Below are 14,385 nucleotides of genomic sequence, written 5' to 3'. Positions count from 1 at the left end.
CCCGCTAATATGCATGTCTCTGATTGGTAGAAAGATGCTGCTTTCTACCAATAGGATCTTTGGGTATGTGTGGACCACTCATTTTGGTGGCCCACTTCAGTGTATCCATTGGTGTGACTTACACCAATGTGAGGAAGTATCTAAAACCTTTAACAGATATTATCTGTTAAATTCACAACTGGCTTGCAGCCACTTGTGCGTGTAACCCCGTTACACCATCTAAGCAGTCCTCTGAAGATCGCGATCTCGTGACCACATTGGTGATCCCCGAAACCCTGCAGGAAGACTTCCTTCACCATTATCGTGTGAGTCTCGAAGGTGGACATCAAGGTATTGGAAGAACGTACCAGCGTATCAGGGCTCATTTTCATTGGTGAGGGCTCTAGAAGTGTGTGCAACGCCATGTTGGATTGTGAAACAGGAAAAGGCAAACCGATCATGGAAGGAGAGTCACCTGGCAATCTACAGGCCATTTACCCGATATCACGTCCAGCGACACTATCAACAGGCTCGGGAAGAAGTCAATGGGCGCCTACGTGACGCGATCCAAAGTCGTGCAGATCGACATAATGAGTCAGTCCGTCCGTATGAGATCGAAGCTGGTATGTAGGTGTAGCTGTATCTCGACAGAGTCAAGGAAGGTTATGCGAGCTGGCACATATGTGGCATGGATCGTTTAGGGTGGCCGAAGTGATCAATACCTATGCCATACGTCTCGAGATTGCCGGTACCGAGTACCGGCTGTTTCCCATTGTACACGTTGCTAAACTCAAGCCAGTCCGCAGCTTTCCAGAACGCCCAAGTGTTCGTCTCACGATTGAAGATCAAGATCGACTCGATTTTGATAAAGGGTCACTCCCGGAAGATAGCTGGGATGCTGTTCTGGCTGACGACGAGTATGAAGTGGAGCGTATAGCCGACATGCGATTTGGGCGGCGGACCCGCTATGGACGCACATTGAGAGAGTTCTTGGTGTACTGGAAAGGGTATGACAAACCTACCTGGGTTGATGAAGTCGATTTGAATTGCGGAGCATTGCTACATGACTACCTACGAGAGCAGGCCAACTGGCATCGATTTGAGGTTATGCAGTTACATGAAGGTGGCTTGAAATCGCAGGTGAGTTGGTCACTGCGCAAACGTGGTTGGGATGAATGGCTTGTAGGAGGGCTGCAAGTCAGTTGGAACGGTGGTGTATATACGTGTTTGTATATGAATAGTCCAGACGCTCAGATTTTCAATGGTGTGCGTAACTCCTACTTAAGGTTAAATAGTTAACGATCTTTAGGTTTTAAATGCACTCATTTTTTAGCGGGTTTTGCTGCCTGGTTTCCTTGTAGTAATATTCCTGGTATGCACTACACCTACGAAGCGGCTGTGGTGATCAAGAACACGCCATATAATTGTACCTACGCGCTCAAGGAAGCAGCAATCATCGTTAGAGTAAGAAGATCAGCACATCTGGTTATCGCATACAAATTAAAGCAGAAAGGGTAGAGTTGTCTGGCCTTAAAGAGTAGCCAGAGAAGTACCGTAAGCCACGGGCTCAGTGCGACAGTCGTAAAAAAATATGAGTGCTAGTAAATCTCACCATCATTAGGATAGTTTTTACGGGGTAATAACTGGAGCCACTGCGCGCCAGAAGATAGCGCGCTTCCCACCACAACGATCTCCGTCCTCAAAACTGAATTTCACGCGCTCAAAGCAATGCCTCGGCGCCCTAAGAACAAGAATCGAACGAACCTTCAGGTACGCATGTTAATCGATTACTGTATTAAACATATCTAGTCTAATTGATCTTTACTACCAGGCTGTCGTTCGTCTTGCAGAGGGTGACTCAGCCACTAAAGTGGCCCAAGCGATATCCGTGCACCGGTCAACGCAGTACCGATGGCAGAAGCAGCACGAAGAGCTCACAGCAAGCGTTCAAAGCTCACCTAGCAAATGCTACGTAGACCCTTCCACCCGTTCATCACTCCTTCAGCACTCCGGGTTCACCATCCAGCGCTAGAGAAAAAGTATGCAACATGTAAGAAGATTGGTTCAACTCTTATCTAACTGTTAATGTGTTCGTATTACAGACTATTCGACTGGATAGTGGATATGCGCAAAAATAGATCGATGTGCGTATCCGCGGAGTGCTTGCTGCTCATGCTGTCCAAGTTCGCACCTCAGCTTTCGCGCAGCCGATCTCGTCCGGCGAATATCATGTTCATCCGTCGGTTCTTAACGCGAAACCGCTTGACGATCCGACGAATCACTCACAAAGGAAGAAAGAAACGCAGCGACATGGAGGTACAAATATTATTAGGCTATATTAAGCCCGCATGGATTACTAACTTATATTTTATTTAAGGCTATAGGCAGCATGTTTTCACGCTCTATCCAGTATACGATTGAGGAAAAAGGCGTGCTTGTCTTGGAGCCTGGCCCCGCTATGTATGAGGCCGTGTACAACATGGATCAGACTGCGATATACATTGACATGAATGAACGCACGACAATCGAGTTCGTCGGAGCCCCCACTGTTGATGTTCTGCAAGGTTTGTTTGTTTGTGTTATTTTTTTTCAAATTAATAATTTCTTTTGTGTTAGGGAGCGCGGTGAACGGATTCCGCGCCTCGGTGTTTTTGGCTGTTTCGCCCTCGACCGGAACTCGTTATGCGGGGGGGCCCAAACGCTTGTCTGAACTCCTCTTTGACGTGCTAAAGCCCGTAGGATCGGAGTGTCGGCGTACGTACGCCCAACTCCTTGCGCGTCCGCCAAGACAGGACATGGCGAACGCGACCTTCGACAGCGGGTCGACGATGCGTCGAGCCGCTATGGCTGTGTCGAGCTCGACAAGCCATCGGAGGAGAGGCTCGCCCTCTCTTCCCACGTAATTGCTTACGCTCAACTTTAATGGTTGAGCACGCGGTGACGCCGTCACTGAGGAAGCAGCATCACACTGCTCCTTCATGATGAACCCCAGAGCAACACCATGTTGCTCCGTCGGCGATAGCGTACGCAGCATCGTAGCTATCGCCGCTTCTCCAATGACTGTTGACAGTCGTTGGAGGGCTTCCCACTCTGGGGGGGCAGTCATCGCGTGCAACATGCGTTGCAGGCGAGTTGGAGCTCTCCATGGGCACCTCCGTGCTCCTGTGGTTCTCGGCTCCGCGTTCGTACACTGCGTACGAACGTCAAGCAGTTGGTCGTTGGACGGACTACAAAGTACTACCAGGTGTAGTGGGTCTAACTTGACTCACTACTTTAGCTTACACGTTGCGCAACGTGTATGAGGAAGCGTAAGTACTTAGTAATTACTTAGGTTAATTATATTTGAATACACAAATATAAGTTAACTTAGACAAGACTCCAAGTGACTTAGATTAGGTAAAATGAGAACTGTATTGTTTGTAAATTGATCTTCCTCCTAAATCTGCTAAAAACTGTTTATTATCTATGAAAGGGGTTGACAGCGGCTGGCTGTCAGAGCCCCGCTAATATGCATGTCTCTGATCGGTAGAAAGATGCTGCTTTCTACCAATAGGATCTTTGAGTATGTGTGGACCACTCATTTTGGTGGCCCACTTCAATGTATCCATTGGTGTGACTTACACCAAGGTGAGGAAGTATCTAAACTTTTAACAGATATCTTATCTGTTAAATTCACAAGTGGCTTGTAGCCACTTGTACGTGTAACCCCGTTACATGATACGTCGCTCGACACTGTTGGCTTCGGCAACTATGCGTTTCATCCGTGAAATCGCGGAGAGGCTCACTTTAAACTCCTTGGAAACGAAAAAATCCGAAATCGCCGATCCTGCCATCTTGTCGGTCTTGCATTCGTAGAGAGGGAGCATTTTAGACTCCACCAGACGAGTTAGCTCCAAAGTGCTGGACGTTGTGTTTCTCGTGTCCTTCAGAAACGAGGAATGGTTCCTTCATCTACGGAACGGCACGAAAAACCCGCGTGCTTAATGTGGTTGTGGCTGAGGTTGACCCGCGTAACTTTCCAGAAACCCTCGGTGCCCGATACATTAATTGAATATGGGCAGACAATGTCCTCACAGTTTGCCTCTTTGTCGAAGAATTACTGCCCATTAAGCTTCTTGCACACGTACTTGGTGTTTCCGACACCATCATACTTGCTACTAAAACTCTCAACCCTTAGCTGAAAGCTGGCCGCTTGCGCAAATGCCTTGAACCTCATCTGAACTGCCTTTTGAGTGCCATGATACTCAGATCCAATGCTATCCCGACGGTCGTAAGCGACACCATAGTCGTCCAAGCTTGGGTTCGTTTGTTGTACAGGTATCTCCGACCGTAGCAACCCCATAGACATGGTCATCGAGAGGTCAGAATCATCCACCCGAAATCGCTCGCCGCCATACACCTTTTTGGTCTTGGTCGGACGTATTTCGGTATTATCCAGAGTGATTGATGCTAGAGGGCAGAAAATTGAAGAATGGTTTACTTGTGAACGCGTCCACTAGAAGATAAGACAGCGGGCCTATTGATCTTATTATTAGAGTATAATTATTGATTTGATAAGACGTTGAAGCTAGTGAACTTTGGTTGTATGCGATAAAAATATGTTCCGCGTGACAGCACTCGTGTCTTCTAATATTTTTCGGAAGTAGTACTTTGGTTTTCGAGTATAACTTCTAATGATTGGAGAAGTATTACTCTTAATTCAAGTGATATCAGTGAACGTTGTTGGCTTTTCACAATCTTTCCTGTGAATCTCAGTGAAAATCACTGATTTGTGGAAATTCCTCCCTTCCGGCGCAACACTGCACAATACCTATCCCCAGTAAGCGCGACAGTATAGATAACCGATTAAAAGGGAATTAAAGATGGTATGGTCAACTTACCAGTGCTCAGAAAATTTTGAAATCCGATTTGACGAGATATGGTAAGGGCGGAGTGCATCAGGAGTCATCAGTACCGGTACTGTACTTGAACTCCTGAAGAAATTATCTTGAAGGATATGGCTAGCTTGCATAAGCGTTCAGAGATGTTCACGCTTCAAATCTTGTCAGCACTGATGACGCGAATCAACAAAGACATCAACTATTTTAATGGTTTAATTACATGTATATAGATGTATGTATACCACAGTACAGTATAACAGACTGATACAACACGTATTATAGAGCTCGTACTATTTTACTACATTCCGTCTCTACGTACTCTCTTATTCTTTGCGGTGATATGAAAATTTTGTGAAAGTAAGTACGATGCAGATAGTATAGTACTAACCTTCATTGTGTTACATGTACAGTACCACAGTGCTGTTTTGCCAAATCTTCATTTTTGATCCGCGATCATGAGATCGGAGGTGGTTTAGGGCTAAACTGAATCTATAATCTATGCACACATGGGTGTCTGCACTTGATCTCACCAGGTCATTCTGCAACGTACCATTCTCCTCCAAGATCCCGGGCAGTGGAGCCCATTTAGTATCGATGCGGGTGAACTACGCGTTGTTATTAACCGCAGCGGTCACTTTTGTTAGCACTTCTGCTGCTTCAGCGACCACAAACTCGGAAGTGATCTCGAATCGTGAGACTAATATCGTCAGCAGATTCCTGAGGAAGCACAACACCCCCGCTGCTAAGAAGCAAGATGACGACGACGAAGACAGGGCACTCAACTTGGATATGGTTGCGAATTGGTTCAAGTTGGACAGCAAGAAGATCGATGACTTGGCTCCCAAGATGGAAATTGAAATGACGAACCTGAAGAGGCTGGACGACGTGGTCGATACGAAGAAACTCGATGACGTAACTGATCTCAAGAAGCTGGGTGGTAAGACCGACGATCTGAGCACCGAAGACATGGCGAAGACCTTTGTCGACATCTTTGATAGCTGGAAGACTAAGAGGTTCAGCGTGGAACAAGCTCGCCAGGATATGCAGAAAGGCGGCATCAACGACGAAGGTGCAATGAAAGAGGTCTTAGCCTGGTATGTGAGGTACGTTGTGCAGGTTGTGTGATTTTAGGTGGCTGTTCTTGCCTTAATAGAAAGTATGCACCAAGATCGAAAGGAATAGAGAGGTTTTTTTCGTGTTTTCAACAACTTTATACTAGTATTAGTATTAGTATTACAGTACTTTTAAGTACATGACGGATTTTTAAACCGGCAGTACTTAAAAAAAAATTACACGAAAAGGTTTTTTTATAGTTGTCGATATATGTACATTTTACCTTGATCAATCCACCAGGTGAGGCAAAAAAAATATCTACACCATACAATACTCGCCAATCACGACATGTTGAGTCAGTGTACGATAGATTGCTCTAATTACAATGTAAATTCTACCATTGACATACCTGCACTATACTGTACGCTATAGCTACACATTTGTCCGTCCTAACTGTCAACACTCTCATCAGTCGGTTTTGATTCCGTAAATTACCTGGAATTCAACGTTGGAAGTGAAAATTATCCCCCCTCAACGTGAGACTGCGGCGACAGGTGGCTTCGACGAGCATCCGCCAAAGTTTGCCGCCCCTTCCAGGCAAGGCGACGCAATGAGTGGCTAGGCCAAACGTGACGGAGATCCCAGCGTCTTGTGCCCTCGGCGCAACACCCCACTTCTCACATGACCCGGTCAGCTTAAATGCCATCTCGACTTGAGAGGGAACGAGTGACTTGGGAATCTCGATCCAACCTCCCCAGATATCCATCAAGTACCGCATCATTACAAGTTATCGTCAGGCTTGTGCCTTAGCACATGGCTCACTGTTGCGACAAACAACTGCATATCTAGTCCAACGGGAAAGCCTTCCTCGGCGGAGCACTTTGCTAACTGGCTGAAGTCATCGGAGAAGCTTGGTAAAGATCATGAACGGCAATTTTACGTACCATACGAATAACGCCCTCAAGGTTATCTAGGCATGCGTGTGGGTTGACACTACCGCTGGTTTGGCAGTTCTGTGGTGACCAAGCAAAACGACGCTAACTTCCGTGAAGCCTTCGCGTATATGGGGGGGGGGGGGGGCTTAAAACTACTTTTTGAGAAAACTATTAAAATACCGCCCATATTATGCCTGTATTGTTTTTTTTGTGCTAACGGATTTCACCGAATAGTACCCGGGTCACTATTTACGTTTGCTCACAAAAGCAATCACATTTGGGAGGGGCTTCTAAACTGTGTTCCGGTAGGGTTGCTAAAAATGCGGTAAGTGCCTTGATGAGATAGACACCCGTAGAGAAATATAACTCCAACTGGACAAATAATACTTTTTCAGATTCACTCAATAACAACTGCAGGGAAAATCTTCCGCTACAAATGCATAGGATTAGAATGAGCAATTTCCTGTGCTACAATACTCCAAATATCGTGTATATTATCTCGTCGAGCACAGTGGTTAACGAGCTCCTGACATGATTACCTCACGCTAACTCCACCATTGTCGAACCGTGCCCGGATCGAGGGACCAGCCCAGCCTGCCGAAGGGACGAACTGCTCTGGTTGGGACGCCCTCGTCTTCACAATCTGTAAAAGCCGTTGTGCGAGGAATAGCGGCAACTACGCGCGTGCCACAGGTTCGGTGCATTGGTGGCTGAAAATGCTGTGCATTGGTGGCTGAAAAAAAGAAAACTCTCACTTACCTCTGGTATTCGTTCGATACCACCGGGTTTATATTTTGTGCAGGGCTTTTATTTTCTGATCCAAATTTGTAAACGTGACCAGGTTTCTATTTTGTGAAGTAATCGGTGAAATCCGTTAAAATGCCGTGATGGATACATAGTTTACTAGAATGCCACCCACTCTAAAGGCCGCCCGAAGGGATTCATACCACGATGACACTAAGTGACAAGCTTGCTGTCGCTCAGACATGCCTGCGTTCATCGGTACCGCCACCGGGTACTTTCATCTTGTGAGCGCGCCGATCTAAGATGCACCTAGAGGACCCACAACCCAGTACTGGTAATCAAGCCCTGGATGTGATCACGACGCGTTTAGGCAGGCAAGGCCTCCTTTCTGCAATTCTCGTGGCTAGTGGTCATCCCGGTTTGCTGCTCTTCATTTACAAGAAAATATTCGGTAGGTGAATAACACAAAAGCTGTGGATGATGATGATCACGCACGGCTTTTTTGTAAGATCATCCGATTATCTTGTTCTTAACTTTATTAGCGATAAGAATGGTGTTGAATTAGTTTCCTCAAGTCTTTCGTACCCTTCGCGGCATGTATCACGCCGAAAGAAATCTGTGACGATCGTCTGCCTCTGCGACCACTACACTGTTCAAGCATGCGGCGGCGCTGGTCACAACAAACGCTGTGGATTCGGTCCGAAAGCGAAGCACCCACAACTTTGCCTGCAGCCTAATTCGCACTATTGACCTGATTGATTCAGTCTACCATGGATGACGCAACGCTAGGCCAAACAGGTTTACATGAATATAACATTTCTTTTACACGAAATATGCATGTTTACCCCATCACCAAGTAGTACACACCATCGTTGCCTTTGAATTTTAGTAAACTTGTACCCATCGTTGCATTTAGTAAACGTACAAACAATGAGTGACATTTTAATACTTTTCCTTTTTAAAAAATATTTTGATGCTACGACTAGAGGATTCCATATAGGGCTTGTGCAAGCGGCGACTTGTGTACTTGGGTCAAACAAGACCTGGACGTGACCAAAACCTCGTAACGCCGACGAGACGACCCAGGACTTTGGTGTCGCAGCCAACAACCCCTTGCCATTGAACTTTCGGTGTCGCTCAACGATTTGCCAAAGTTGAGGACGTGACCACTATGGTACTGGGTGACTAGTATGCGCGGACGGCATACTGCCAAGCTACCCGATTTCGCCATGATACCGTTGGAGGTTTCGTTCACTCGGGACTCTTCGTCGACCACCGTTGCGACCGGAACGTGTCACCCACCACGGACTCGCCGTTCGTGTCAGCCGTGCGCGACTACGTAGTATTTCGAGTAAGGCGGTACGGATGCAGCGCGCACCGTATGATGGCATCCCGCACGCGGTGCACCACGACACGTTTGAGAGCGAGGCTACCGCGGTATGCACCACACCAAGCAACTAGCAAGCAATGAGGCAGCCTAGAAGAGTTAAAATGTATCATACTTCGTGGAAATTGCCATACGATGCTTGTGCATCTTACACTGAGCCTATTAACTTAAAGGGTTAACGTGCTTGGCCAACGATATCGGCATATATGTACTTACCTATCCACCCGAGATTGACGTACATAACCGATTACACACATATTCGTTCTCGACACCTTGGAGCGGTCGAACTCGATCTACGCTATAAAACAGGGCGACTTTTTATCTGCAAATACATGCAATATCAAACCTCGAGAGAGGGTTTGTGCAAGCTCGTTGAGGCTTTGACGAGACCTTTGCGTCATCGACGTGCACGCATTTCGTGTTTGCATCTGATCATCGTCACCAAATAGGATTGGCTTATCAGTGACAAGGCACGAAATGCCAGGCTAGGTGGAGTGGTGAGATAGTGCACCTGGAAACCGAGTGTTGGTCCCCTGCTCAACTGAGCCTCACTTTGCACTTTGCTCCAAGCTGCTTCAGCAGCAAACTTCAGCTGTAAAAAAGCCCTCGTATCCTGCTCAAAATGCGCGTGTCCTACACCATTCTGACAGTCATCGCCGTACTTGCTAGCGTCAGTACCGAGTCAGAAGCTACGGGCTTGGGCTTGGTCAAGCTCTCTAGGACGTCAGTTGGCGCGGCGCCAATGAGTACCAACCGGTTTCTGAGGTGAAGCAAGATCTACGAGGATGAAGAAGGCGCTGAAGACGAAGAAAGAAGTCTCGATATACTCACAGAAAAGCTTGGCGGACTGTTGGAGACTGAAGAAGGTGAACAAAACGACCCACATTGATGCTATGGCTCACCTGCAACAGAGTGGAACCGCTTGGGAAAAACGTGAGGTTATTCAGGACTTCCTTATGCTTAATGCGGCTGTCTTGCACAAACTAGCTGGCACGTAGAGGTGATGATGGGCTCGAGTGAATTGCTTTTAAATTGGTGCGTCAGTTATTTCAATAAAAAAAAGCTCTTGTTTCGAGCTGTGTTGGCGTTTTCATGATACTACGTAGTCAATTGAATACCGCCACCGAACTCTATCCAACAATAGAAGTATCGACACTCGCCGCACATCTTCATTTACAAATATCAAAACCTAAAAATTCACTGATGAGCGCGCGGTATGATAGTCAGTGTTGCTCAAAAGTATCTGCCAGCTTCAGGCAGATTTTCCAGCCAGCGTAGAAGGTGGAAATGGTTACGCTCGCGGGCCTCATCAACCACAGCTTCATAGCCAAAATGTCTCCTGTCATGAGCGTAGAGCCACTGCAGCAAATCCAAATCACCTCTACTCGCTGCGTCCGTTGTTTTAGGCAGCCGACAGCGAAGGCGGTTGTTCTTCTTCAAAAATTCCAGCACCGCCACTGAGCGAGATTCGCCTGCCATGGCCGTACAATACTCGTCGCGGTTCTCGTACAAAATTTAACAACCTCATAGTGGCCATTGCGCGCTGCATCGTCCATGGCCGCAGTGGTGCATCCTTCTTTCCTATTCTGATGCAGGAAAACCACGACCTCCAGGTGGCCATTCGCAGCGGCCCGATCCATTGCAGCTGCAGTACAGCTGGCCTTCTCAACGTTCTCATGCAGCCAACGCACAATTGCCAGAAACCCACCGGCAGCAGCGTCGTCCAAGGCATGAGCAGTGAACCGGTATCCCTGGTGATGAAGCCACTGCACGAACTGAATATCCCCAAATGCCGCAGCTCCGTCCACGCGAATGCGATGTCGCTGGCGAGCTAAGCACTCAAACGTTTCTTCCAACCACTCGATAATATCTTTGTGCCCACCAGCGGCTGCTCCGCGAACAGCGTGGGCTCGTCTGCAATGCACCGGATAATTGTGTGCGTGCAGCCACTTCAGCACTCCCAAATGCCCGTCCCTGGCAACCGCATACAGCTCGTTCGTGTGAATCTCAAACCTAAAGTGGCGGTTGAGCGCTGCCTCCTCAGCTGCCGCTCGATCGTGCAGCCACTGCAGAATGTGGCACTGGCCAAACGACACCGCAGCCGTGAGCGCCGCCTGCGTCCACGACGTGTAGGCCACCACGACCGTCTCCATCACGTACTTGACCACGTGCAAGTGTCCTCCTGCAATGGCGTTCTCCAGGGACCGGAACGTGCGGATCTCGTAGTACCGCGTGTCGTTGAGCCACTGCACGACTGGCAAGTGTCCGTTGCGAGCGGCCAGCTCCAGTCCCCTTCTCGTGCAGCGGTTGCCCACCACACTATCGAGGTACTGCACCACGTGCATGTGGTTGTGCGCCACGGCGGCGTCCATGACACTCCAGCCGAAGGCGTAGGGGCCCTTCATCTCGCAGTACCATTGCACGAGGTCGAGGCGGCCGTTGGCGGCGGCGTGGGCCACGGCGTCCTGGCTGTCCACGGCCGCGTCCTCCACCATCTTGTTGCTGAACTCGTCGTGCAGGTAGCGCAGCATGCGCAGGTCCCCGCTGTACATGGCGGCGCGCTCGGCGCCGTGGAACCTGCCCTTGGGGTAGTACTTGGAGCGCAGCCACCGCACGCCGGCGAAGAAGCCGCGCGCGGCGGCGACGTTGAGCGCCGTCTCGAACTGGAACTGCCGGTAGCTGCGCTTGAGCTCGGACGACCAGCTCGAGAGCTTCTTGCGCTCGCGCAGCTCGCGTGCTCCAGCAGCAGCAGCGACTGCGACCCCAGCGGCTGGTGCTGCGCCGCCACGGCCACGGACAGCACGGCGGACACGTCCAACAGCGACTTGAGCTGCTGCGCGACGTGGCCCAGGGCCTCCACGCGCGGGAACTCGCGCAGAACCACGTCCACGCACAGGAAGGAGGGGCGACACGAGGAGGAAGAGGCACCCGCCATCGATGCGATGCGTGTCAAGGCGGATCTGCTGGTGTGGAGCACACGTGGAAGAGAGAGAACGCACTAACTTTGCTCGGACACGCTGCTACTTTCCCTCGACAAACAGTTCTACGCAATAGTGTCCGCTGACGAGGCTCCCATACACCCGGTCATAGCACTAAACGTTCTTTGCATTGTCACGCGTTGGCTTGCTTGAGATACCGATTTTTGTTTTTCAACTGTCGTGCTGCTGGGGGAAGTCACGCAAAAGTACGTGTCTGTATCTCAATCCCACTTGCTGTGACAGTGAAGGCTCGCGCCTCTATCCTCCCTCTATCTTCTGGTGTTACAAGATCGCGTCTGTGTGCTTCATAGTTCGCTCTACGATTATACAGACGCTTGGAAGTGCTATTCACCAGTGCTATTCGTGAGCTACGTACATGCAGTGGAAAGCGCGCTCCTCACAGACACGATAGATACAGCCTTCATAGAGACCTGTGGACTTTAGAGTGCACGCGGATGAGCTGTTCCTTTGGCAGAGCTCTACGGCACTTAGCTGTAGTAGATTTGTTATGGGCATTGTAACGCGGAGCCCAAGTTGGTACACGCATATCCAAAAGCAGGTGTCGGCGCGGCCTTTGCCGGCTGCATGGGCACGCTCATTGCCGACTCCCTTGCCATTGCCGTCGTGGCTCACGGCATGCACGACGGTATAATCTGGTTTGGGCAGACACAGAACTGATCTGATCTATGACGGGCTTTTTGCCATATAGCAAATGCGATCGCAATGCATCACTAGGGCATAGCGAGCGACGGCAAGCACTACAGTGCATGTACATATGCAACCACCGAGCCTGTCATGTTCACGGGTATCGCACAAATACGTGAGCTGGCAAAGGTTTTAGCAGGATACAACACATGACTACATGTACATAACTTATGCTAACGTTATTACCGAGCGGGAGATTCGCGCTCCCCGGTCAAATCGAATTCATACGGAGCCCACGAGCGCACTCGCAGGCTTTTTGCTGCTCGTGCACGTTCCCGCGAGCAATGCTCCTCCTGCTCAGCTCGTATGCTCGGAAAATGTGGTGGAGGCACATGTTTTCGGATCTGTTCGCACTCATCACGTCATGGGCAAGCACACGAAACCTATTGTACGCGTATTGGTAAGCCCTGTGCAGTGTGTACTATATATCTGCAATGGCAGCAGCAAACCACTTATGCCGGTATATTTATCTAATGCCTACACAAGATGTCAATGAATCGTCAACATGTAGCCATTGTTTGCAAGATTGTTTGCACCTTTATACATGTACCATGCATCCATGTCTAAATGTATTGACGGGGCAGTGTATTGTGATCCCCGGTCAAATTTCCTGATTGAGGCGGTTATGTAGCCCAATCGCAAAGGCGCGTACATGCAAATCCATGAAATATTACAGTTCGTTTGTGACCTCATGTTCCAGTGAAAAGGTCATCACTGGGCTACTCTGTGGAATGTGACAGTGAGCAACTCGAGAAATAGGTTAAATTATGCCACTGTGCTTTCTCACTGTAAAATGACAATTGCACAAGGTCTCTACCGGTAATAGAGACCATAAATAATAGCATGCCGGTTACTTGCTACGATGCTTGTAGCGTGGATAGAAGGGTATCGACGCATTTCAAACGACTCACTGTCAACTACTACGGGTAACTCAAGGGAGATGGGGGGGGGGGGGGCATTGGGGCGCCTGTTGCAGCTTGCTCTGGCGTAGCGCCATGAGTCGCATATGACCACTACCCTAGACGAGCAGCACTCTGTGCGCGTACGACTTGGTGACGTGTGATTGGCTAGTTTTGGCATTCATCCAGCAGTGTAGCGAACAAGCTGGGAGTCCCAGCCTGGGACTAGAGACGCGTTCTCACTGCCACCATCTCCAGCTCCAGCTTCATGCTTGCAAATCTGTCATATGTCAGTCCAGATCCGTACCTGGTGGGGGATTTTCTCGGACTTAATCTAATCCTATAGTCAATGCAAGTGTGCCGCGGCGATTGCGCGGCAGTTGATTGAACCAATCGCCCATGAGTAGGCCAACAACAAAGCACCTGCAAATCATTGCTGGTCGAGATTTGCTTTCAACGTTTTACTGTGAATGTTTCCCGGGAATCTCTTCGTCTGTACATGTATAATACATTGTATATTACAATACTTCAAGTACTAGCCGAGCGCCGCCGCTTCGCGGCGGTGGGTGTGGGTTTGGCCACAGTAGTGTGGGCCGCCCGCCTCCGCTTCGCTCCGGCGGGCTGGTTGGTTTGCTTATACAACGCTTGACGTTGGGGTATGGGTATGCCCGCCTCCGCTTCGCTCCGGCGGGCGATGGTTTCGTCAAAGGGATGCATTGCTAATGTGAAACGCACTTCCAAAAAAGACATGTATTTATGTAATTATGAAGTGTGTACTGCTGAATGCCTACTCCGCCTAAGCATCTTCGAATATCTGCCTGTACA

General features: G+C 49.0%; 2 protein-coding genes across 2 annotated transcripts in view; one reads left to right on the top strand and one right to left on the bottom strand.

Moving 5' to 3' along the window:
- IUM83_04546 (Tartrate-resistant acid phosphatase type 5) overlaps positions 1–5,984 on the top strand; it is a gene marked incomplete at both ends in the record, with an annotated part of 46,678 nt that extends 40,694 nt beyond the window's left edge. The window contains one exon of the mRNA XM_067928632.1: positions 5,521–5,984. Within this exon, the coding sequence (XP_067796335.1) occupies positions 5,521–5,984 (464 nt within the window). The remainder of the gene's footprint in view (positions 1–5,520) is intronic.
- A 4,430-nt stretch (positions 5,985–10,414) lies between these two features.
- Positions 10,415–11,913, bottom strand: IUM83_04545 (Myosin light chain kinase-related; the record flags this gene model as incomplete). Its single annotated transcript, XM_067928631.1, has 2 exons — positions 10,415–11,707; positions 11,767–11,913. 2 exons carry the CDS (start codon positions 11,911–11,913, stop codon positions 10,415–10,417), a joined length of 1,440 nt encoding a protein of 479 aa, XP_067796009.1.
- Between the last annotated feature and the right edge of the window lie 2,472 nt (positions 11,914–14,385).

Source organism: Phytophthora cinnamomi (assembly GCF_018691715.1).
Source record: "Phytophthora cinnamomi strain GKB4 chromosome Unknown Contig17, whole genome shotgun sequence".
NCBI lineage: Eukaryota > Oomycota > Peronosporomycetes > Peronosporales > Peronosporaceae > Phytophthora > Phytophthora cinnamomi.
This window is presented reverse-complemented; position numbering and strand designations above follow the sequence as displayed.